We start from the raw sequence: 24,639 nt of genomic DNA, 5'->3' as shown, positions 1-24,639 counted from the left end.
ACCCCCGACGCAAAAAGAGGGTTGTTATAAGTTTGACCGCTATGTGTGTCTGTCTGTCTGTGGCACCGTAGCTCTTAAACGGGTGGACCGATTTGAATGAGGTTTTTTTTTAAAGCAGGGTTTATAGACAGCCGATGGTTTTTGAGATATTGAACTTTGAAGTGACAAAGTCGAGGGTTTTCCGACTTTTTGTTGGTAAGGTTAGGTTAGGTTATAATCAGGAGCAAGCCATTGGATAGAGGAATTCTCAATCTTTCTTTATACCGCACCACTTTAGGTACTTGCATATTTGTGGCGTCCTTATAAAAGAAAATTAGATACTTGCGTGTATGCGCTAGTGTACCGTTTCAAGACTGTTGCGAGGTTTCGGGACCCCTGAAATATAAAAACGGCCATGAGCGTGTCGGACACGCCCAAGATATGATTCCCTATCAAAAATCAAGTTATATTTTTCTAAGGATTTCGTATTGTGTACGGAATGTTCCAAGTTTAGGTATATTTTATATTATTCATACCTTAGGCTGCTTACACTACTACTAATAATTATACTCAAGCAATCTTAGCCATTATTATTTTCCTTGTAAAGATTATACTTACTATCATCCTGAATTTTTTCAAATTATTCCACTCAACAATTAAGATTTTAGATTGACGCTCGAATTTAAGGAAAATGTGCACTTTAAAGTTGAATATTTTGCAAACAGATCACTGAATCGAATAATAAATAAATAAATCGTCTTGGAAACCCGCCAAACAAACCAAATCCAACGATACCCCACACTGTAGGGTAAGTCGAGAAAAAAAAATCACCCCCACATTAAGAATACTAATGAATTATTTCAGGAATACAATAAAAGAACATAACTATTATGTAACCTTATTTATTGGGCATCGCCGTAAATAAACTAATTATACAATTAGTACATAAGCTACTTACACAAAACAAGCAATAACGAAACAATATTATGCTTCGGCTAGTTAGAAAATTTATTAATATACTTGCGTACAGTAGAAAACGGTCTTATAAAAAGTAAGAAATAATAACGAACACAACCATTTGTAGAAAAAAAGTATGTAATACAGTTGATATTTATTTTGTAAAATGCACTAAATATAATCGAGAGCAATAAGTTACAGAGAAAAAAATAGAGAATGAATGGTGAAGAGCGAAACACGACATTAAAAAAAACCTAGTCTCTGGTCATATTACGCACTGGCCATTACGTACAGCCGCTTTCGCCGTCTCTTTCTACCGTCTTCTTCCACCGTTTGACAGATCGAAAAGGGCGATTGCTATTTCGACCACGCGTAAAAAGTCGGTATACTTATTTTTTTACGTTTATTTTTTACTTATAGTCCACGGCCGTTATAAAGTAAATCCTTACACGCGCTTACGTGCGACAGAGTAGTAAGTATAGCAATTTTTTTTCAATGGTTGACATTAACAATAATCAAGAACTTCATAGTTGTGCAATGTGTCAGGATTATCTTCTTAGCGGCCGCGGGCGGGCACTATAACTTGATGTGTATTCGTATGTGTATGTACTTTGTTACATTCATTCGCAGTGTCCGAAATGGTTGATGTTCTACATTATTTCTAACTGGTTTAGGTCAATTAGCATCACAGTTGGTAATTATTAAAAAAAATAAGGGATTCCCAGCGCAATGTTGTATAAATGCAGTGAACACTTGATAAATTGAAATTCCATAACCAGAAAATCACCCACACAAAAGTTTATTGAAAGAGACTCGCTGGGTTAAGTTCGCCTTTGTATGGTCCATGTTTGAATGGCTTTCTATGTTTTTGTACAAATAAATACAATTAACACATAAATAAAATAGGCCACATGATAGTATAAACAAATCAATTATGGTAAATTAGCTATCATACCGTGAATGACAAAAGCATAATGTAAGCATTTTTTTATTTCTCCAAATATATCTTTATTGTTTGACAAACTGAGTCCTGCAAGATTTTTTTAAATAGGTATCTTAAAAATAAGACCGACGAATATGGACATTTTAAATTAGACAGAGATCCGGTATGACATATAATATGTCGTAAATATGTCGACCATAGAAATACTAAATATCATTATTCTAGAAATAGATGAAATGCGTATTTCATTCGTTCGTATCTTTCTTATTTTTCAACAGATACCGCTGATTTTCAAATAGGAAATCTATTTCTGTAAAACTGGATGGAGCATACCGCCATGACACTAGAATTCGAGATAATTTTTTGAAACGAATGAAGTTAGCTGACATCACATCACTGAGTACAGCCATTACCACGTGAACTCTATTTTAAAACTTGCGGAATGACAATTTGTTGATCTCATGCCCTGGATTTCCAAACATCATCAATTTAAAAAAAACTGACATGACATGAGATTATATTATATACTTTTCGGATAGGATGGGTACGGTGACACTTGCGTTTTTTCCATTCCACGCCATGAACGTTTCAGGCCAATAATTTATAAAAAAATATACTTGAATCCCGAAAGAACAAAAGAAAATATCTCTATATAGCTTAAAAGATTTCGCAATAATAAACAAAAATCACTTAAAAATATATTATTATGTTTTTAAACTAAAGATAAATTTTAATCTTGTCAACTTTCATCGCGTAAAACGGAACTCTATTTCAATAGAGCTTGACATTGCTTGTCGACCGAATCGATTCCACAATCTTGTCAAATCGTTTGACTCGCATCATCTGTCAATTAGTACGAGAGCGAAGGTCCTTAAATGCGTCTTTGTATCGAGTGTTTCGTATTGTTCGATGTTTTGAACTGTTACTTTGTTATTCAATTTTGTTATTACGGTTTTTGTTATTTTTTTGCCGTTATTAGTTTTGATATACTTAGTGCCAAAGAAGACCGCATAGTTTGTGAGATCCCGATAGACAAGCAAAAACACTTACTACGCGGGTGAAGACGCAGGCAAAAACTAGTTAAAAATATAAACAATCACTAATAAAAACGATTATACATACACCCTTAGCATATTTAATCGAGAATCGCAATAAATCGATTCGAATTTACATTTTCACAACCCTTTTATTGCTTAATGACATGTGTCACCGTACCCATGCTATACGAAAAGTACTATAACATTTTAACACAACAAATATTTAAACATTAAGACACGACGGTAAGTAACCTCGAGTTTGAATATTGCAAGTTGCTGTCGCTACGGATTAATGAACATACCCGCGTTTGCATTCAAAAAGCTTTAAATTATGCTCTGCATTTATCAACTAAAATTCCTTGTTAAAATTGGACCTGTAACAAAAAAAAACGTTATTACTTACTAAACAAGTTAGTCCATCAAAAAAAATGAAAACCGGTCAAGAGCGTGTCGGACACGCACAAAATAGGGTTCCGTAGCCATTACGAAAAAAATAAGTAATATTTTTCTAAGGATTTCGTATTTTATACGGAATCTTCCAAGTTTAGGTATATTTTATACCTTAGGCTGCTATTTACTCTTAAACTACTAATAATTCTCAAGCAATCTTCGCCGTTATAGTTTTCCTTGAAAGTTTGATATACTTACTACCATCCTGAATTTTTTCAAATTTTTCCGCCCACCTGTTTAGATTTTAGAGGGGGGGACGCTCGATTTTCATGAAAATTTGCACTTTAAAGTTGAATATTTCGCAAACAAATCACTGAATCGAAAAATCGTCTAGAAAACCCCTAATGGTTTTAAAAGACCTATCCAACGATACCCCACACTATAGGGTAGGATGAGAAAAAAAAATCACCTCCACTACGTCTATGGGAGGTAGGAAAAATATTTTTTAAATTTTTTATTGTACCATTTTGTCGGCATAGTTTACATATTATAGCCGTGCAAAATTACATCTTTCTAGCATTGATAGTCCCTGAGCAAAGCCGCGGACGGACGGACAGACGGACAGACAGACAGACATGGCGAAACTATAAGGGTTCCGTTTTTGCCATTTTGGTTCCGGAACCCTAAACAAATGGGATATTTGGTATTGCTTTGATATGATTTAATTCTGCTACCTCGTAAATCCTAGTGTACTTTATAATTATAAAGTACAAATCTAATATAAGAATAACTGCAGAAAGTACTTTTTGAATTTCAACGAAATAAGAACTTCAATTACATTGAAATTATTAGCGAATTCACAAAACTAGGAATTTTGGGTCCGCTCTAAACCATTATGACATCTACTATTTGACAGTTGAATATTTTTTCTGTCAAATACAGACAAGGATGCTGATGCCGAAAACTATTTAATTGTTTACAAATCTTAGGTTTCTTTGAGCAAACATTCTGCGGATGATAAATAATATTTGTAATTATAGAAGTAGCATTATTTTTAACGCCTTCCCAATATAATTTGGAACTTAGGAGTCACGACTAATGATAGTTGCGATAGATGGCACCACACAAGCAAGCAAGTATGCAAGCGACCAATATTATCGGATGTGTTGTTTGGGAGCTGCTCTGGCTCTAAATTTAGCGATTGATCAAGGTGGAGCGAGGTAGTCTACACCGCTTTCGCTTCTCTCAAATAGCGCCATCATAAATAAATAAATATCACGGGATAATTCACACCAATTGACCTAGTCCCAAAGTAAGCTTAGCAAAGCTTGTGTTATGGGTACTAAGCAACGGATAAATATAATTATATAGATAGATACATACTTAAATACACCCAACACCCAAGACCCGAGAACAAACATTCGTATTCTTTATACAAATATCTGCCCCGACACAGGAATCAACCCGGGACCTCAAGCTTCCAGGTTCTCTAACCGCTAGGCCGTCTGGTCGTCATAATTTTATTTTGCACTGGAAACTGGAAAATGGTGCCCCGTGCCATCTGGCGTTGCTCCACTTGCTCTATCACCGAACCGAAGCTGGTATGGAGCGAAGTGGTTAAGTCGGTATAAATGGTGGTTATAGCATTAAAAAGATAATTTGACGTTGACTTTGAAAACACGTCAGAAACGGGGTTCTTGTTAGGACTATGGTATTCTAAAATGTAAACAGTTTTTTACCTAATTTGCCTAATAAATAAGATAATTAGCTTAACATACCTAATTTGTCTAAGAAGCCTTCAAGTCGTGATCACAGAAAAGCGCCAAAGCCGAAAGCGCGCTTAATACTCTCGAAGTAGTATCTCTTCCAGTTCTCCCGCGTCTGCTCTACTTCTGCTGATGGGATCAGGTCCTGCTTCACCGTTACCAGGGTATGGTCATCCTGGAATACATGGAAATATGTGTTAAACGCTGAATGGTTTAATTGGTTGAGCATGGTACGGAATTAAATGGGTGGAGTTAAAAATGTTGGATTGTGTTAACTGGCACAGTCAGCAGAAGCCGATGGGTGGATATGGTGCTTGTTTTATCAATTTTTTGTCAAAATTCATAAGTAATTAGAACTTCTTATCGTGCCTCCCCGCTTACGCTAATAATATTTGACAGGAGAGTAAGAGGTACGATACAAACTGCGAATTTCGATTACTACTGTCATTTCTTCCATAACTGGACATACAAAATATTGAACATTGACATATTAAAATACAAAATAATCGATTTTTCAGGCCTCGATGCGGATCAATTCGAGAATCGATCTTTTCTGGAATGAATCGCCATCCCTAAAGTGATTTATGGGATAGAGATAGTTTATGGGCCAGAGAGTGACATAGGCCACTTTTCATCCCGGAAGAATGCAGTTCCCGAGGGAACCGCGCGATAACCGAATTTCACGCAGGCAAAGTATCCTAAATGTTGTTATGAAAATATAGATATACCTACAGCTAAGGTTTAGTGAAGAAAGTATAAATCAGCTGGAGATTGAATTGATAGGGATTTTTTTAAATATCTATTTTTTTCTCTAAAATGCTTTCCCTGTGCTATTAATTAAAAAAAAATTAAGATGTTCCATAGTATTAATGATAGGCATCTTAAAAATAATCATTACAATTAATCATGTGTCTGAAGTTCCCAACTATAGCCCAAGCTCTCTTCTCCTGAGAGGAGGCCTGTGCCCAGCAGTGCGATGTATATAGGCCGAGATGATGATGATCTTAAAAACCTCACCTTCTCATCAATGCTGATAGTGACTTCTGAGAAATGTTGATCAGGCCACTGCTTATATCTCCAATACTGACTTATCTTCTTCCCTGGCACCAGCTCCCTAAACTCCCCCGTAATATTCCCCCCAAACAGGGCAAACTTTCCTCCCTTCTCCGCTTCCATTTTCACATGCCCCTGTGTGAAAGCTGTCACCATTTCTATCCGAGTCAACGCATCATAGAACTCTTTCCCTCGGCACTGAAACTTCTCAGAGATTTCAATGCTTTTAGTATCAAGTTTGCAGCCAACCTCCTTCTTAGGTGCAATAACAGGATCCATGACTATCTTTTTGTTGAAACCGCTGGTGATTGTAGAGACATTGTCCGGTTTCACAGATGATTCTCCTTTTTTCGGTAGTATGAGGCCTTTGGAGAACTCCTCTTTGAGACTCCGGATGTATTCTTCTAGCTGGACTCGGATTTGTTTTTTACCAATGTTGTGCATGAAGGCTTTCACCCGCTGAGCTTCTTCACCGCTGCCTTTGATTGTTACAGTCATCTGGAATTTGTGAGGAATAAAGTTTAGTTGTGAGCCGAAATAAATTTTGTCAATGCTGTTCTGAAATTATACCAGAGAATGTACCATCTTACCAACAACATTTAGTTCTTTTTTTTTTATTTGACTGGATGGCCAACAAGCAAGTGGGTCTCCTGATGGTAAGAGATCACCACCACCCATAAACATCTGCAACACCAGGGGTATTGCAGATGCATTGCCAACCTAGAGGCCTAAGATGGGATACCTCAAGTGCCAGTAATTTCACCGGCTGTCTTTCTCTCCACACTAAAACACAACAGTGCAAGCACTGCTGCTTCACAGCAGGATTAGCGAGCAAGATGGTGGTAGCAATCCGGGCGGACCTTGCACAAGGTCCGAACAACTGCAAAAACCACCACCACCTGCTTGGTAGGTGAAAAATCAAAAAGCAAGCATGACTCAACACTATCTCAAATGTAACATGATTTTTCACGTAAATTAGGGGTTCTTTAAATTGTGTGCTGCTATCCCAGGATTCCCAGGGAAGACAGAGAATTGCGAGATTGTGATCACAAGCATCAGAAACGTTAGGAAATATGGCCTCTGTTCTTATTGAATAATGTTTCACATGTATCAGCCATTAATACTTAAAATGTGTACTTTAGGAACAAAGTCAAAGTCATATATCTTTATTCAATTAAGGCTGAAACAAACACTTATGAATGCCAAAAAAAAACTATTACAGGTTCGGAAAAACCGCTGTTGAAAAGAATCCGGCAAGAAACTCAACGAGGTATATTTTTTTAAACAGATTTACAATATTATTAAATGATATGTATACATCACAAGTATTTAACACAACTTTATTTTTAACACAGAAAAGTTAAGTCAGAACTCAGTTGGATTGTTATTCCTAGATTTTTTTCTAAGGGAATTTTTCAAAATTTCATTATTGTCTTCATTTAGATTGTATGATGAACACCTTGCAAAATTTCATGTCCATTTATATTTCGATTTTCTTTTAATTAAATAAATTTAACATGCATACATCCCTATCCTGTACAGATATAAGAATAAAGCCTGTATGTTATTCCCAAGATAAAGATATATACATAACAAATTCCCAGCCATTTTAGCATGAAAGAGTTACAAACATACACACAAACATTCGCATTCAACAGTCTAATAGGATTCTATACAACTGCCTGTCACTATTTAGCTAACCTTATTACATTTCTAGGTTATGCAAAATGAAAATCACTAAGTACATTCAAATTCTAAGTTAACTGAATACCAAATATAAAATACTCACGTCCACTTCGCTGACATCGTTCTCTTCAGACAGGTTCGGGATGTGAACCTCTCCTTTCGTGACCTCGCTACCTCCCGAAAGACGGCCCTCCCACTTAAGTTTAATGTCCCACTCATAGAAAAATATCAGTTTCCCTTTCCGATTATTCGCTGAGGCCTCCCCATCGAGCTTCTCCAGCTCAGTAATCTTACAATCTATGCCGTTTTGGGCTATTTTTAAATTGTTCAGCAACTCTTTGAGGCGCTCCTTCGACCAGGGGCCTGCGTTTTTCTCCGTCCAATGCCAGTTGTTAACGTTTGTGGCGTCCGGCCGTTCCTCCACGATCCACCGAGGGTCACCTTCGCCCCATTTAGCCATGTTTTCACTAAGTACTAAGTCCTATTCGCACGTTCGTTCTATTGAACAATCAGATCTCACAGCTAACGTCAAACGCAGCTGACACTTTTCAACGAATTATCCAAATTAACAAGTATTTGAACACCACACGTTCAATTCACTGCGTCAAAATCGGTAGTTCACAGTCAAGATTTACAAGTTTAATTCGTATCGAGCGTTTTCTAATAGCGAATGAAACCATACATTCATGAGCGTGACATTTCGAGAAACGTCGGCCTCTCATGCGGCTTATAAATTGGTGAGTGGTGACAGATGGAGTGTTACCATACTCGAATTACATTTACCGCAATAATCGCCGTTATCGGAAATGAAAATGACGTCAGAAGGCTTCAAGACGATCTTCAGACTGAAGCGACATGAAGAAATAAGGTAAGGTTCTGCCACAGCGAAGCTTGCAAAAAAAGTTGATACGCCCTACTGGCACTACAAAAATTATCGTATCAGATATTTATGCACTCTTTGTTGTTACAGATATAATATTGGTGCTGGTGACTACTCGGCTTCCTTAGCCATCAGAAACTGGGTATAGTCCCTGGGGTTCAAGGTGATAATACTAGTACAAATTGTTAGCAATAGAATTAATCTTTTGAAAAAGGAATAGTGTCATTTTTTTCTGTACTATTAAGATTTACAAAGAAAAAAAACTTTATCTATGGCACATTAAGAGTTAAATTTCGATGACAATTTTTGTTTGTCTCAGGAAGATACTAATTACTACATTCGCACTAAACTTTTAGAAAGGTATATTTCACGTTACAAAGTAAGTACATACTTAACTGCACTCGTGTAAATGACAAATCGTAAGTTGTAGGTTATTTTATATTAACTACAGCTAGGATCTACTTGCAAACAGCTGTGGTGGCCTACCGGTTTGACCTATCGCCTCTCAAGCAGACGGTCATAGGTTCAGAATCAGACTAGTAACTGAGTTACGTGTAGGTATGCACAGATGATTTAGTAAAGTTCGGGGGAAGTGATGGGTTGCAATTGGCCAAAACCATTTGTCATGGAGATCCTTGGGGAGGTCTATGACCAGCAGTCGACTTCTTCCAGCAGATACAAAGGTTTTTTTTTGTTGAATCTCCTTTGAATTAAAAGATTAACCATGATGTTTAAATATGCGTTATTTTCTTTACATTTCAACCTGCATACATGATTCGTCTAAATACACTTACTATCTAGGTAAATATGGCGCTGGCAACACTGTCGTATTTTCTGCAAGTTTCTAGAATTAAGAACTGCCAACATAAGGATTGTTCCGGATGTCAAGACAAGTGCGTTTTGTTACTGCACTAAAAATTACGTTTCTTATTCGACAAACTTATAAAAAATAATTAAAGCAAGATTTTTACATTTTTACTGTAGTAGATTTTAATAAGTATTAAATTGTAATATTTTTTTAAGGAATGAAATTATAATAAAAAGTAGCAAACTTTACGAACGCCTATCGTTTTATACTGAGCAAAGTTTAGTCTGTGAAAAACTTATTTCATATGGGTAGGAGACACGCTCATAAAGAGTTTGTTGATAAAGAGACTGGACGTAGGACTCTACAAATTACTTATGATTATGATTTGATTATGATTACGTATTCATTTTGCGTTAATGTTTTGTTCCTTTTCAAGGCCACGGTAAAGAACAAAACATTATAATACAGCGCTTGGTTGGTAGGGGAAGGAGGAAAAAAATAAACATAATGTGCAAGGAATGCAAGTGAAAACACTTATATCGGTGGCAGATAGCTGTCTGAATATCAGGAAATTATTCAACATTAACGTACCTACATACCGTTAAGATTTATAGTAAGAGCATGTAAATATTACAATGATAAATATTCTCATATTGACGTATTTAAAGAGCAAGAAAAAATTTAATCTGTATTGTAATAAAATAAGTGAAAAAAACATTTTTTTTATCAACTCAAGTTAAAGTTTTGCATAAGTAGTGCTTTAAATTCTTAATCTAGATACCTAGGTATAAAATGTTTCTCTTAAGCTATAATAGTAATATAAGTTTAATTATTTTATATAATACAAATTTATATAAGTCTTTTCTGAGCAACCATAATGATACTATAGATCATTAGTGGAAACTGTTTTGGCTTGTGTTATCCTAATTTAAATATTCATGTGTATTATTTTTTTGCTGTTTGTTCCCCTTTATCAATAAATATAAAAATAAACGTACTTAATAATGACACAATATGGCATTATGTCTTAAGGGCGGTAAATAAGGAATTACGAACGGGAGTCTATTAGAAGCCCGAAGTGGAAGGCTGAGAGTGCATGAGGTGCACGGCAGCGGGCCAGCGCTTAGATCAACAACTGTGCGCCCAGTAAGTAACAAAATTACTACCGTAAACTGCTTCAACTTTGCCCTCTGGCCCCAACATTGCCTGATTCGATTAAGAGTCGATAACTAGCACCCTTCTAGGTTTTTAAACTTTTATCCCCCGTAATAATAATTCCCGTGTAGATAAAAGTTTAAAACCTATAAGAGTGCTAAGTTATCGACTCTAAATCGAATAAGGCAATGTTGGGGCCAGAGGGCAAAGTTGAAGCAGTTTACGGTACTTACTTAGATACATTAAACTCATTACGTCCTTAGTCGTTTTAGGCAGAAAGCCCCTTGGGTTTTATTTAAAGGATTGCATGTTACGACACTACACGAGCAAATGAGATGAAATAAAATGTGTAGGTTATTAAAATCAGCTTTCCCTGTTTGAGTTAAGTAAGTTCAAATTGTGCTACGAACGAACTGTTAAGACAACGGAACAGAAATAATAACTTGTTGGCTTGATTTACGTTAAGTTTATTATCTTCATCTCATCCATGAGATATAAGGACTTAATTAAAAAATTTAAAGTACCTAACCAATAAACATAAAAAAAACTTTTTACTGTTGGGTTTCGAACAAGCGACATTAAAAAAAAAACTAAATTGAATACCTACGTTGCCTGGCTGGCAACAATCCATAATGACCATTTAATAAGACTCAAATAAACAGCAATTGAACGAAACTTGTTATCTGGTGCGAGTGAGATAACATTAAAACCAGCCTTAGTTCATTTCATGTATGGAACCAGTCTTAATACCGGCACGGAGCCGAGAGCGTGCAAATAGAAATTAAATAAAACAAAACCATGGTGCTATTACGTCGCATTGTTGCTACTAAGGTTAGACACTAACTAACTAGACTCTTTGCGCGTATAATAATACTGGCCGGTGAAAAAAACATGTTTAAATTTTGTGCTGATTCAGTGTTCAATTTTTGAAAGTGTGTGTCGTTAAGTTAATCATGCTCATTACCTATGTAATATCTGTGCAGTGGCAATAGTCGAAGTAGCTGAACAGCTTGAGTTAAAAATATCTGAAATAAAAATCAAATGACAAAAGGATAAAGTTAGTAGGAGTGTGAACAGATCTCTAGATATTAGGACAACTTCACCTACTGCTGGACTAAACGACCTTGAAAATTTAGTTGCCACGTTAGATGACCAAGTTTATCTTTAAAATCCATTAAAAAGTTTCAGGAATACTCAAAAACAAACACCACTTGATTACTTACCTCAATAGTTCGAAGTACAAGTCTAAATTTATTCTTAGATGTTTCTCAACAAAATTAAAATATAAATCATGAATAGAAACACAAGTTCTTGTACCAAACGGGCACTTCATCGGATTCTTCTTAACTTCTTTTACGTTAGTCTGTAGGAATAACCAATATAGGAATGCGGAGAGCTGGATTTTACTTTTTGCTAGCCAAACGAAACGAGGGATTCCTTGCCAGCTATGAAAGATTCCCGACTCTATACTTAATTTTAAACCAAATTAACTGATCATACGTCTTCGTATTCATTTTTCATTATATAACCCAGGATCCAGGAGACCTATATCTTTTTACGCAATTCTTTTCTGATTTGTGTCTCTCACCTTCACATCCTCACCACCATTTCTTGCTGTCTTCAACCTCGTAGTCTTTTGTATTAATTCCTAAACCTTTCTTACCATACGTAGCATGAAGTGTGAGTTTGGTAGGTATTATGTCTTCGGAAGCAACACCTCTCAGTTATTGTGGGTACACTTTACCTCCACTGATATCATACTTGTCAACCACTAATGTCTTGTAAAAATTTAGACAACTAGGTGGGAATCGAGTTATTTTATTATGACGTTACGCCAATGCTTCCTTAATCGCTTATCCATTGCGTCATACCACTAGGTCACCAGAATTATCATTATCATGAATACTTTGTGGTACCTTTCGATAAAGAAATACACAAAACCACAGAGGACAGTTCAGTGATTCAATTGTGTTTCGTCTTCGTCATCATTTAACCTATTATCTACCGATTCTTTGGATCTAGTACCGATTTTTTTTTTCAGATCTTAGAGCAATGGCGGGCTCCCGTAGCTACCGGTGTGAAGGCTCAGAGGAACTTTTCAGATGTGGCACCCCCGCGGCCATTGTCCGTGCTGACGGACGAGGAACTGGCTATGAAAGATACTAGTAAGTGCAGGCCCTAAGAAGTGCAAATTTCGAACTTCGTATCTTGCCGTCCCGCTGACGCTTATATTATTTAATACCGGATTGAAAGGGACGGTACGATACCAACTTCGATTTCCGAATTTCGTAGTAGCTCTCCAGTCCAGGCTTTACAACAACTGACACGTCACTTAGTACAGAGATTAACTGGTAGTGCTGCATACAGAATGTTACACACTCCCCCATCGGCAAAGGCTGCTAGTTTACACCGTAGCACCACGCCACCACTCCCACACCAGGGTAGGCACTCCTACTCTGTTGCCTACTCAATGCACGCCAACACCGGTGGAGAAATGTGTAGAAGACTAAGAGTGAGGAAGACAGTCTTCCGCCATCCCGCAGGCGATGCTTAAGTGCGCTTGTACTTAGTGGCGCGCAGTGGATCAATTCCAGGCAGCCAGCAGCAGTAGGGTAGTCAGCACCAGCAACGGCCTTCTCTGGAATTGACGTACTGTACGCTACAGCATGATTCAAACTTAACTCCATTATAATAGACCTACAGAGGTCTATTACGGACCTAACTATTTAGCAGTATTAACATGTTTCTTAAAAGGCATTCGTATACATTACGCTCGCTGTTTAATACCTTAAAAAATTGTGCTCAAAGTTAAGTTCACCTTATTGTCTTTTAAATTCAACCTTGTACTAGAATACTTCTAGTTCCAATTTGGTTACCTTGAATGAGTATTCAGCTACTTAAGTGTCTTTTCTATTTATAACAAGTTATCAATTGAGCCAATAGTAAATCGGATGATATTGTAGGTATCAATTCAATATTTATTGGTAGGTAATTAACAGAGCTAATTTTAGAATTTCATTGATTTCGTTCTTCGGATTTGACTATTGATTGTAGCATATAGCTCACCCAGCCACAGCTCTGGTGTCATCTATTCTGTCCTTGGCCTATCAATCTCGGCCTTTAGTAACTTGCAAAACTTAACGATTGTTTCTCTGGCTTCTTTAACCTTTGAACATTAAGGGAGAATAAAACAACACACTTCAGTTTGTGCATATTTTCGCCAGCTGAACCATATCTGTATCAATTTTAGATAACAAGCTTTTATCATTGAATTCGCCGGTGTTATTTGTACAATCTTCGTGTTATCAAATTATATAGTGCTCACTTTACCAGGGAGATAACATTTAATCGTTAAAGTACTTATGAGTGACAAGCCCACTTTGAAATGGTAAAAACATTGGGTGCTTTGATCATGACAAAATAGCGAGTTACTCGTAGCTTCACGAGAAAACTCAAAAGAAGTCTATGGTATTTAAAAAACGTAGGACCAAAATTTGTAGGAAAGTACGAAACCATAATATATATATATAAGCTAAAGCAGTATGGAAGGTAGACATATTTCTTGAGACCTACGCTCCGTTGGCCACTTATTTTTTGGAAAATTAAAAAAAGTTTAGTTCGCGCTGTATCATAGCTTATTAGGCCTTTTATTACAAGCTTTTATTTAATAGAACAGCTTTTATTTGTATGTATTGATTGTATGTATATTTCTATATTCGGTTCAGATCTTGCAAGTTAAATTTGACTCACTTCCCGATGTAGGTAACACCTACCTACCTATCATCAAAACAACCAAACGTTTTATTTAAAAGAAAAGTTATTTTATTTAGTAATAGTAAATCATTCTTACCTTTCAACATCAACGGGGAGTTTAAAAAATGAAAGCCCCGGTTTTAAGGAATCCGTGTTCAAGCAGCTATACACTGGACAATATTTCCTAGGCATAGTTTTTTAATATCGCGGATCGCCTGGGGCGCACGCAACTGAAACAACGCAACACGACGACTACTCATCTCGATGCGTCACTCGCGACTGCAGTACCGCGAGACCCCCTTAGAAGCCGTGTAGAGCGCGCGTCTGTGTGAGTGTGTTCGTTTCGATCGATTTGTTCGTAGCTTCCCTACTGCTTGAGCATCTATGGCATATATTGTGACGAAACCCTCTCGACGCGAATTTAACTTGCACTTAAGTATCTGCTTTTTTAAATCTGCTTTGTGATTGAGAAAGGAAACGGAGTCAGAGTCCATACACCTCTTCCTTTGATTCCATGGCCCTTGTTTTGTGTGTTGTTTTGTGGCAACAAGTAGATAATTGGCCACTTGCGGCCTTGGCAGGAGTCAGATAATCGATGAAGTGCGAATAGCACTCATGTCAGTACAGTACACTAGTATTAACAATACCTATTCAAAGATTCAAGCTGTACACACAAGTCTGAAGGCTCGTCTGCCACGCCTAAGCAGGTTTTATACTACGTAGACGTGCCGTCCCGCTCACGCTAACACGCCAGTAACGCCTTATTTTTACGTAACATGGTGCCAGAAATGTGTTAGTTTTGTTTTTCGTCACACTGTGTGTGGCACTAGCTTTATTCCGCTTTTTCACTTCAGTGAAAGAATTAATTAAAAGTGGCGAGGTCTCTCCCACGGGAATTTCTAAAAATCCTTAGTGTACCTACTTTTACGACAAATTTCTAGCAATTGTTAAAATGGTTTTAGCCAGCGTGCTAAATTTAAGGTCTCTAATAGTTATAAATAGTTTAAATAGTAGGTAAATATAAATCCCATCTATTCCTCAAGTATCTTATCCCGTGGGAATTTCGAATAATTCCTTTATTACGCATTCAGTGTGACAATGTCGATCCTTATTCTTGTTTTTAAAACAACTACACACACGTTTAAATAGTATTTAATTTTGCATCACATTCATTAGCATTATCTTATCAGTGAGTATGATAATTATTATCTTGAAAAAATAAAACAATTACCTATGTTCGGTCTTGTAATGGTGTGTTAGGTACTAAGTGTACCTACCTGCCACACGCAGAGAAATGTCAATTATCATATATCATACTTATCCCTTATAATTTGTTTTACGGAAATAAAGAAAAACACGTTATTTAGGTACATTTTATCGAAGATAATAAAATGACCTATCCGAAAGCCAAATATAAATAAATAAATAAATATCACGGGACAATTCACACCAATTGACCTAGTCCCAAAGTAAGCTTAGCAAAGCTTGTGTTATGGGTACTAAGCAACGGATAAATATAATTATATAGATATAGATACATACTTAAATACATATTAAACACCCAAGACCCGAGAACAAACATTCGTATTTTTCATACAAATATCTGCCCCGACACGGGAATCGAACCCGGGACCTCAAGCTTCGTAGTCAGGTTCTCTAACCACTAGGCCATCTGGTCGTCAAATAAAATATAAAAAATAAATATATATATAAAAAAATATATATATAATAAATATGTATATGATAAAAGTAATAGTTTTATGGTTAGGTACCTAGATTACATACTCCATGTTACCTGCAAAATAATTGATACTTAATGTTATATCGAAATTAAATCAATATTTATCTAAAATATCAATCACGTTAAACGATAAGCGTAGCTGGCAAAAAGGAATATTAAACTTAAGCATCAACAATTATTTGCTTTGGTAATAAATAACCATTATCACTCATTTTGTTGGATTATTCGACGCTCATGCCATTATTGTTTCTTCCTAGTCGCGATTCTGCACAATATGGATTCCACACATTTGCTTTTGATCACATTCCTTATTCTTCGCAGTCATTAGTTTTATACAATCCGGTTTCTTCCTAGTCGCGATTCTGCACAATATGGATTCCACACAGTTGCTTTTGATCACATTCCTTATTCTTCGCAGGTAGTAGTTTGATGTACCTCGACGAAAATCAGTTAAAAAGCTATCAATTTATTTCCCATGTAGGTACATTGTACAGTCAGCGTCAGAGATATGTGACCCCCCCCTGCATACAACCAATCTATGTAGGGGGGGCACATATCTCTGACGCTGACTGTACAATGTACCTACATGGGAAATAAATTGATAGCTTTTTAACTGATTTTCGTCGAGGTACATCAAACTACTACCTGCGAAGAATAAGGAATGTGATCAAAAGCAACTGTGTGGAATCCATATTGTGCAGAATCGCGACTAGGAAGAAACCGGATTGTATAAAACTAATGACTGCGAAGAATAAGGAATGTGATCAAAAGCAAATGTGTGGAATCCATATTGTGCAGAATCGCGACTAGGAAGAAACAATAATGGCATGAGCGTCGAATAATCCATTTTGTTCATCATCATATCAGGCGTAGGTAGGACGTCTACTGTTGAATATATCATATATGTGTCCTATTTGTGTGTGTGTGTAGACCTCCAGTTGCTTTGGTTGGGATCGGCCTGCATCCCATCCCATCTTAGGCCTCTAGGTTGGCAACGCATCTGCAATCTATGGGCGGTGGTGATATCTTACCATCAGGAGACCCACTTGCTCGTTTGCCATCCAGTCGAATAAAAAAAACCACCGTGAACCTGCGGCTTTAATCAAGTCATCCATCCTTCTCGATGGTGCACGTCCTACGCTGCGCTTGCCTAACTGCGGTCTTCATTTGGGAGCTTTTCACCACCACCACCACTTTTCACTTTTCACTTTTTTTCTTTTCATCTGTACTCCGTGCTATACATATAGCCTGCCCATTGGCACTTCAACAAGCTAATTCGCTTGGCTATGTTTGTGATTCTCGTTTTAGGTACTACGTGCGTATCTATACTCATTTCTGATTCGATCTGATCTTGTGACATATTTGTGACAAAAAACTAAGTTCAGAAAGCAACATAAGTCGATATACGTCACATTGAATTGATATCACACGTATAGACTGTGTTGTTATGGCAATATAGCTGATAATGACCTACGAAAGATAAAACAAAATTGCATAATATTTTTTTTAGATCATAGGCGTGGTTTTGACACATTAAACATTTCATATCATACCTCAATGATGGATGACATCAAACATCAGGTCCGAAGGACCATTTTATGTTAAATTGGTAATCCTTCGAAGCTGGATTTAGCTCTTGACTTGAGACAATTCCACTAATCTTTTTCTTTGCTTTTTTACTTTTCTTAGAATTTCGATTTCGCTACCGTAACTATGTAGTACAGTCAGCATCAAAAGGAGCTATATACTATCGTACTTTGTCGTTTTACAGCCACGTACTAAACGCCATGCAAGATTGTCAATGTGTCAATGCGACAGAGTAAAAAAGTGATCCGCTACTTTTGATGCTGACTGTACATGTGCGACGGAACGAAGCTCTGACTAAAAATCAAAAACGCGCGTTTTGCTAGAGATAAGAAAAAAAAAAGACCAAGCTCGATTTATGGTGTGCGTTGGAAGCCAGCCCAGCCCCCACGTAGCAATTTTCATCGACAACAGAGCCGTTTCCGAGATTCTCGAAAGAGATATACAAGAATTGCTCCTTTAAAAATATGAGATATATAGAAACACTAGAAACATCAACAATAACAGTGACAATAACCTATTATTTTGTTCTACAGTTCGAAAGCTAGCAACTGAACAAATAGGACCACTAGTGAAGAAAATGGAGGACGAACATCGCATCGATGATGGCGTGAAGCAACTGTTATTTGATAATGGCGTAAGTTGTATGATTCTAAATAAAATGGAATTTAACAAACGACAGCTGTTGAATATGCGAATAAATTAGTATAACAAAAAATGGAACCGACTGCAAAAAAACCATGAAAATATTTTTCTACCAGTCTAAAGTCGGTGCCTCAGCCAACACGAGCCAGCAGGGGACCTATAGTCACCTACGCACTATACTACACACTACATTCCTGCTGGCTCGTGCTGAGGCACCGACTTCAAAATGGCAGATAATTATTTTCATGTTTTTTTTGGTTCGGTTCAATTTTTTGTTATAATTTTTTTTTTCATTCTTTTTAGTGTAAATAATCTAAGATACAATAGTTTAATATCAACTGCTTATCACCTTTTACGAAAGATTGCTTTTCCGATACAGAGACGTTCATTATTGAGGAGTCCTGGTGCTTCACTACCCGTTCCATTTTACCATATGCATTACGAGGAGCATAAATTGTTTAGCAACTGTGTCAAAGTAATTTAAATTCAAGCCGTGAAATACTTTTTATTGAGTAGTAACTCCGATGGTCAACTGTGATCTTCATCATAAGTTCCACTACACCAAATGATGATTTTCAAGAGCAAATGCACGAGTTAGTACTAAATATCTAAATTACCATAGGTGTCCCTACAATATTTGAAGAGTTCCCTCGATTTCCTTAAGATTCAATCATCAGATCCTGATTTGTGCTTATGGGACCTAAATCTAGACAATCGCAAAAAAAAATCAAATCGGTTCATAAATGACGGAGTTCTGAGGTAACAAACATTAAAAAAAAATACAACCCCAATTGAAAACCTCCTGTTTTGAAGTCGGTTAAAAATAAAATGGAGATGTAACGTCACTGAAACGGATGATACAATTCAATTATGAGTGGTTTCCATGCTGCTCCAGGGGCTTTGCGAAAGGCAACTGTCAGATCCTGGCACGCATAGGTATTAGGGCTACACGTATATATCTTCTATTATAAGGGCGACGCGCGCGACACAAAGAAAGTTACGTGTTCAAGAGATTAGGAACACCAAGATCTAACTAACCAAATCAGTAATTTAATAAGTGCCAGAAAGGGCGAAATTATGAAATACAGTTTAAAAATAGTAGGTACACAAAACTAGGTAGGTACCTATATATGTAGGTAGATGATATTGCATTGCATTGACACGACTGCATTGAGATAAGGAAAGAAAGATAAAGAATTTGAAAACAACTAAATCATCCAATGTATAAGTACATTGATTTGATGAATAGTAGGTAAGAATTAGTAGTTTCTAAAAACGTTCAATCCAGTTACCATATAAGTACAATACCTCTCTCATTTTAGTTAATGGGAATTGAAACTCCAGAGAAGTACAGCGGTTCTGGCTGCGGCTTCCTTACAATGATGCTCGTAGTCGAAGAGCTCTCCCGCGTGGACCCAGCTGTGGCTGCTTTGGTCGACATCCACAACACCCTTGTCAACTCGCTATTCATGAAAATCGGGACTGAAGAGCAGAAACAGAAGTATCTCACCAAGCTGTGCACTGAATACGTAAGTCGAAGATTATTGACGTTGCTCCACCTGATTTGTAAAGATATAATTTCCATATCGTAGCGAGAAGCAGTGTTGTCTTATCACAAGGGGGCTAGTGATCTGTTTGAAAGAAGCCGTTGCCTGCTGGTAACTCAAAACCAGAGCCTACATATTAACGCCTGAAATTTATCCAATGGGGTCCTGTCTAGTATGAAGAAGTACACCAACGGTTTTAAGTGCTCTAAGCTCTACCACTTACCAATTACCCGTATCATGAAGATCCTTATAGAAGACTAAGTATATTTTACACCCAAACAGATCAAGATTACTTACCATCACGTGACCCACATATTTGTGTCTACTGCTATAAAAAAAATGATGTCTTCCAGATAATTCGACTGAGATGATGATTAGGTTTCATCGTTAGAGTAATTCCTATCATTAAAATGCGCTAAAGTAAAGCAAGCAATTTCAAATATACTCAGCAGCACAATATTTTTTGGCCCACCCTACATACATAATTAATTACCAGGGCAGATTTCTTGCTGCTCAGTATAATTATAGCTAGCTATCATTGACGAAAATCATACTAACTTACCTACGCACTATGTCTCCCACAGGCCGGCAGCTTCTGCCTTACGGAGCCAACTTCGGGCTCTGATGCCTTCTCCCTCAAGACTGTCGCCAAGAAAGACGGAGATCACTACATCATCAACGGCTCCAAGATGTGGATCTCCAACTCTGACATCGCCGGTGTCTTCCTGGTCATGGCGAATGCTGATCCTTCCAAGGTAAAGCTTTTGTAGCAATAAAAAAAAACAAAGCGTCACAAATACCAGCTGCAGCATCAGTGACTTTCATCACTATCTTTACCTGTATAACCAATACAAACAGCATTGCGTTATTATTTTCCGCTATTTGCTATTTTTTTTTCCACACTTGGCACTGAATTGAATAACTGAACACAACAACTCAGCTAGCATATGAACTTGATGTCGATAGTCCATCTATTAGCTAGCTACTAAGCGATAGCCTAGCACTTTGACACCCAAGTATAACAATTTGAAAATATTTATGTTTATGCACACGAATAACTAAAATTAAGATTGGTTTTTGGAGTCCTGACCTGGGTTCGATTCCCAGCGGTGGTCTCTTTTTCTGTTTTTTTTTTCTGCATCTGATCTATGTTTCAGTTTGTATTTTCGATGCACACGAATAACATTAAAATGTTGCTTAGTACCCATAACACAAGCTTTGCTAAGCTTACTTTGGGACTAGGTCAATTGGTGTGAATTGTCCCGTGATATTTATTTATTTATTTATTTATCAGTTATTTCTAAACAGTGCATAGATTATATTGACTGTCAATAACGATGTGGATAACAAAGTAAAACGTAACGAGGACGATAACAAAGTATATTTACGTCATTATAATAACTACCTACTGCTACGTGCTTTACTATACACATGTAAAAACATAATATGAAAGTCACTTATATATGGATTCTAAACTACACTAACTTGCTCGTAAATAATCTTACGGATCAACTCGTATCAATTAAGTAGTAATAACATCGTAAATCCTAAATCCTAGCTGATAGTTAAAAAAAAGTAATTTGTAGGTATTTATACATATTCAGTGTTAGCAGAGCCCGTCTCCTAAGCAAAATGTACGCAGTATGAGGTCATTTTAAATTGGTTACTGACAGAACTACTACACTGTCACTTGAGGTATCCCATCTTAGGCCTCTAGGTTGGCAACGCATCTGCAATACCTACCCCTGGTGTTGCAGATGTTTATGGGCGGTGGTGATCTCTTACCATTAGGAGACCCACTTGCTCGTCTGCCATCCAGTCGAATAAAAAAAAATGGAAAAAAAATCTAGTATAGCTTACTGGAGTAGGTTACGTATCTTGAAAGACGAACGGACGAACAGACAGACGATAACAATGTGATCCTATAAGAGTTCTGTTTTTGCAGACACAGATACGAAACTCTTAAAACCTTACTCTCAAATAGGTATATAAAATAGATTCTAAAGAATCATCGTCAGACAGTCTCACTATCATTCTAACTCTTACGTTGCTGTCAGGGACCTAGATAGATATCTCCAACACATCCGCCCCATTGACCTTTTTAAAGCCATCAAAATTACGACCATCACCGAAATATTGTCTAATTTTTCCAGGGCTACAAAGGTATCACGTGCTTCATAGTGGAGCGAGAGACCCCAGGGCTGAGCGTCGCCAAGCCTGAAAACAAATTGGGCATCCGGGCGTCTGGGACGTGCATGGTGCACTTCGACAACGTACGCGTACCAGAGAGCAACATCCTGGGAGAATATGGACACGGGTAAGGCCTATTTTTAACAGACTTAATGAAAAGGAGGAGGTTATTAATTAGGTTGTATTTTTGTCTATATGCTAAAGCCAACAAAATATGTACGTCCGCCGGATGGTTAGTGGTTACCGCCACCCAAGGACAACTACAGCATCATCCATAACATTGGGTAGATACAGCCGCCTTTTAAAGGCACCATGTTAGAAAAACTCGAGTTGGCAGTCTATCTCAAATTTTGCACGCAAGCCAGAAAGTTTGTTAAAACCGCACTGTACTTTTCCGTCAAGTAGTCCGGTGAGTAACGCTCCCCCTCTTCCAAAACGAATGCTGCTTCAAGTACCCTTCTATATTTCCTTGCATTGTTGCTACAATATCAAAATGCTGTTGACAGGACCTTAAGCATGTTGTTTTGTTTGTGCTCTCTGTACTACAAGGACCTAATGGCAGCTCATCCAAAACCACGGTCCCAAGCACTCCTGCAGTCAAATACGATTAAGCAGTGGATTAATCGTGCAGCACGTGGGCTATCTTAAGTGTGAGAGAGCACACGTACGTACGTGCTGACCTAATACTTAATGGGAAACCAGGACAATAATCCTATCTCCGTAAACCTCACCTCCTCTCAATCTCAGATGAGTACGTTGATGGAACTTGGCAGGTAGCCCCTTCCTTCTTCCTTCTTTAATTAACCAGGTATTTTCTCTTTTCAGATATAAATACGCAGCCGGCTTTTTGAACGAGGGACGCATCGGCATCGCCTCCCAGATGATCGGACTCTGCCAGGGTTGCATGGACGCCACTATCCCATACACGCTCGAGAGGAAGCAATTCGGAAACAAGATTTATGCATACCAAGTAAGAGATAGAAAGGAGATTCTTATGGAGAGAATAAAAGAACAGGCTCAACCAGACCTTTCTTAACTGTTGATTAAGGTTAATAGCACGGATTCAAATTTAGATCAATAACGTGGTAATGGTCAATTTGGGGTTTGTCATATATGACCGAACTTACGGAAACTTCTAACTCGGCATCTCGATCTTCACCTGATTCAATTCAATAATGCGGAAAGAGTTCCAAAACAGGGACCGCGAAATTTCTGTGACTGGAATTACCTTCTTCTATTTTCTTACGTAGTTACAAGAGCGCTTCTCTTTCTCAATTTCCCCTTTTGACTAAGAAAAAGCACCACGTCCGTGGTCGCTGTCCCTAAATGGATAATGTCTGCTACTCGTCCTTGGAAAATCCATAACGCTTACCCAAACTCCAGATACAAAACTAAAACGAATTTTTCTTCTAGGGCATCAGCTACCAAATCGCGCACCTTCAGACCCAGCTGGAAGCTGCCCGACTCCTCACCTACAACGCAGCCAGGCTTAAAGAGAACGGCCTACCTTTCGTCAAGGAAGCTGCCATGGCAAAATATTACGCTTCAGGTATTATAATTCTACGAGATAGAGCCTAGAAGTCAGGAATTCTAAGGATCTTCTGTGGTCCTTGGGAAGTTTGCACAAAAATTAGCTAAGTCGTTAGTTTTTGAGCTCACTCTAAATAAATGCAATTGAAATACCTAAAGTAACCTACCGGTAGCGAAGTGAGTGAGTTGCCTCGATAACCAATATAAAATAATCGTTTCGGCTGCGCACGCAATGCACAAAGAAAACACTTACCGCGCCATCGTTCGAACGCTATCAGGCTATCTGGAAAGGAAAGTGTATACCAACGCCGGAGATGAACCTTCTTTTCTCTTTCCAGAAATCGCCCAGACCCTGACCTCCAAGTGCATAGACTTCATGGGTGGAGTTGGCTTCACTCGTGACTTCCCTCAGGAGAAGTTCTTCAGGGACGCCAAAATTGGAACCATCTACGAAGGCACTAGCAATATGCAGCTGCAAACCATTGCTAAACTTATTGAGAAGGAGTACACCCAATAAACAAAAACAAATCCTAAAGTATTTTCAGAATTGTAATATCATGTACAACTAATAAAATGCGACAAATAATTTACTTATATCCAAGCAAACAAGTATTTGGAAATGTATAACATAATTTTAGCTAGTAATTTATTACCTGCTAGCAAAAATATTTTTAGATGCTTTAGTGATGGTCCTTTGAAATAAAATTTATTTATATAGTGTATTGACTACTTGAACTATTTAAAAAGTTTTTAATACAGTGGTTATTTCATTTTATATCCCACCCTATTTTAGTAATGCTGTTCTATTGTACATAAAATATGTGCCACACAGACAGCTGTCGTGTACGTGTGCTAGCAGAAGAGCAAGACAAAAAGTATATTGTATGAAACTACATTTACGCGCGTCCACTTGCAGGCTTTTTAATCTAGGTTTAAGTGGTCTTAAGTCCTGTCAGATCCATACAAGAACTGTCAGTTTAGGCCTTAAATCGAGA

At 37.4% G+C, this 24,639-nt stretch overlaps 2 protein-coding genes across 2 annotated transcripts; one reads left to right on the top strand and one right to left on the bottom strand.

The window, feature by feature from the left end:
- Positions 1-865: 865 nt before the first annotated feature.
- On the bottom strand, positions 866-8,566 carry LOC141436324 (activator of 90 kDa heat shock protein ATPase homolog 1-like). The gene is made up of 4 exons (XM_074099257.1): positions 7,915-8,566; positions 6,090-6,623; positions 5,085-5,247; positions 866-3,290 (listed from the first exon to the last, which is right to left on the bottom strand). Exons 1-3 carry the CDS (start codon positions 8,269-8,271, stop codon positions 5,116-5,118), a joined length of 1,023 nt encoding a protein of 340 aa, XP_073955358.1. The 5' UTR covers positions 8,272-8,566; the 3' UTR covers positions 866-3,290; positions 5,085-5,115.
- Positions 8,567-11,375: 2,809 nt separating this feature from the next.
- LOC141436320 (short/branched chain specific acyl-CoA dehydrogenase, mitochondrial-like) lies at positions 11,376-24,402 on the top strand. Its single transcript, XM_074099255.1, has 9 exons — positions 11,376-11,485; positions 12,696-12,819; positions 18,269-18,369; positions 19,700-19,906; positions 20,509-20,679; positions 22,078-22,241; positions 22,940-23,084; positions 23,528-23,663; positions 23,983-24,402. Exons 1-9 carry the CDS (start codon positions 11,453-11,455, stop codon positions 24,159-24,161), a joined length of 1,260 nt encoding a protein of 419 aa, XP_073955356.1. The 5' UTR covers positions 11,376-11,452; the 3' UTR covers positions 24,162-24,402.
- Positions 24,403-24,639: the final 237 nt, after the last annotated feature.

Source organism: Choristoneura fumiferana, chromosome 16, assembly GCF_025370935.1.
Source record: "Choristoneura fumiferana chromosome 16, NRCan_CFum_1, whole genome shotgun sequence".
Classification (NCBI taxonomy): domain Eukaryota; kingdom Metazoa; phylum Arthropoda; class Insecta; order Lepidoptera; family Tortricidae; genus Choristoneura; species Choristoneura fumiferana.
This window is presented reverse-complemented; position numbering and strand designations above follow the sequence as displayed.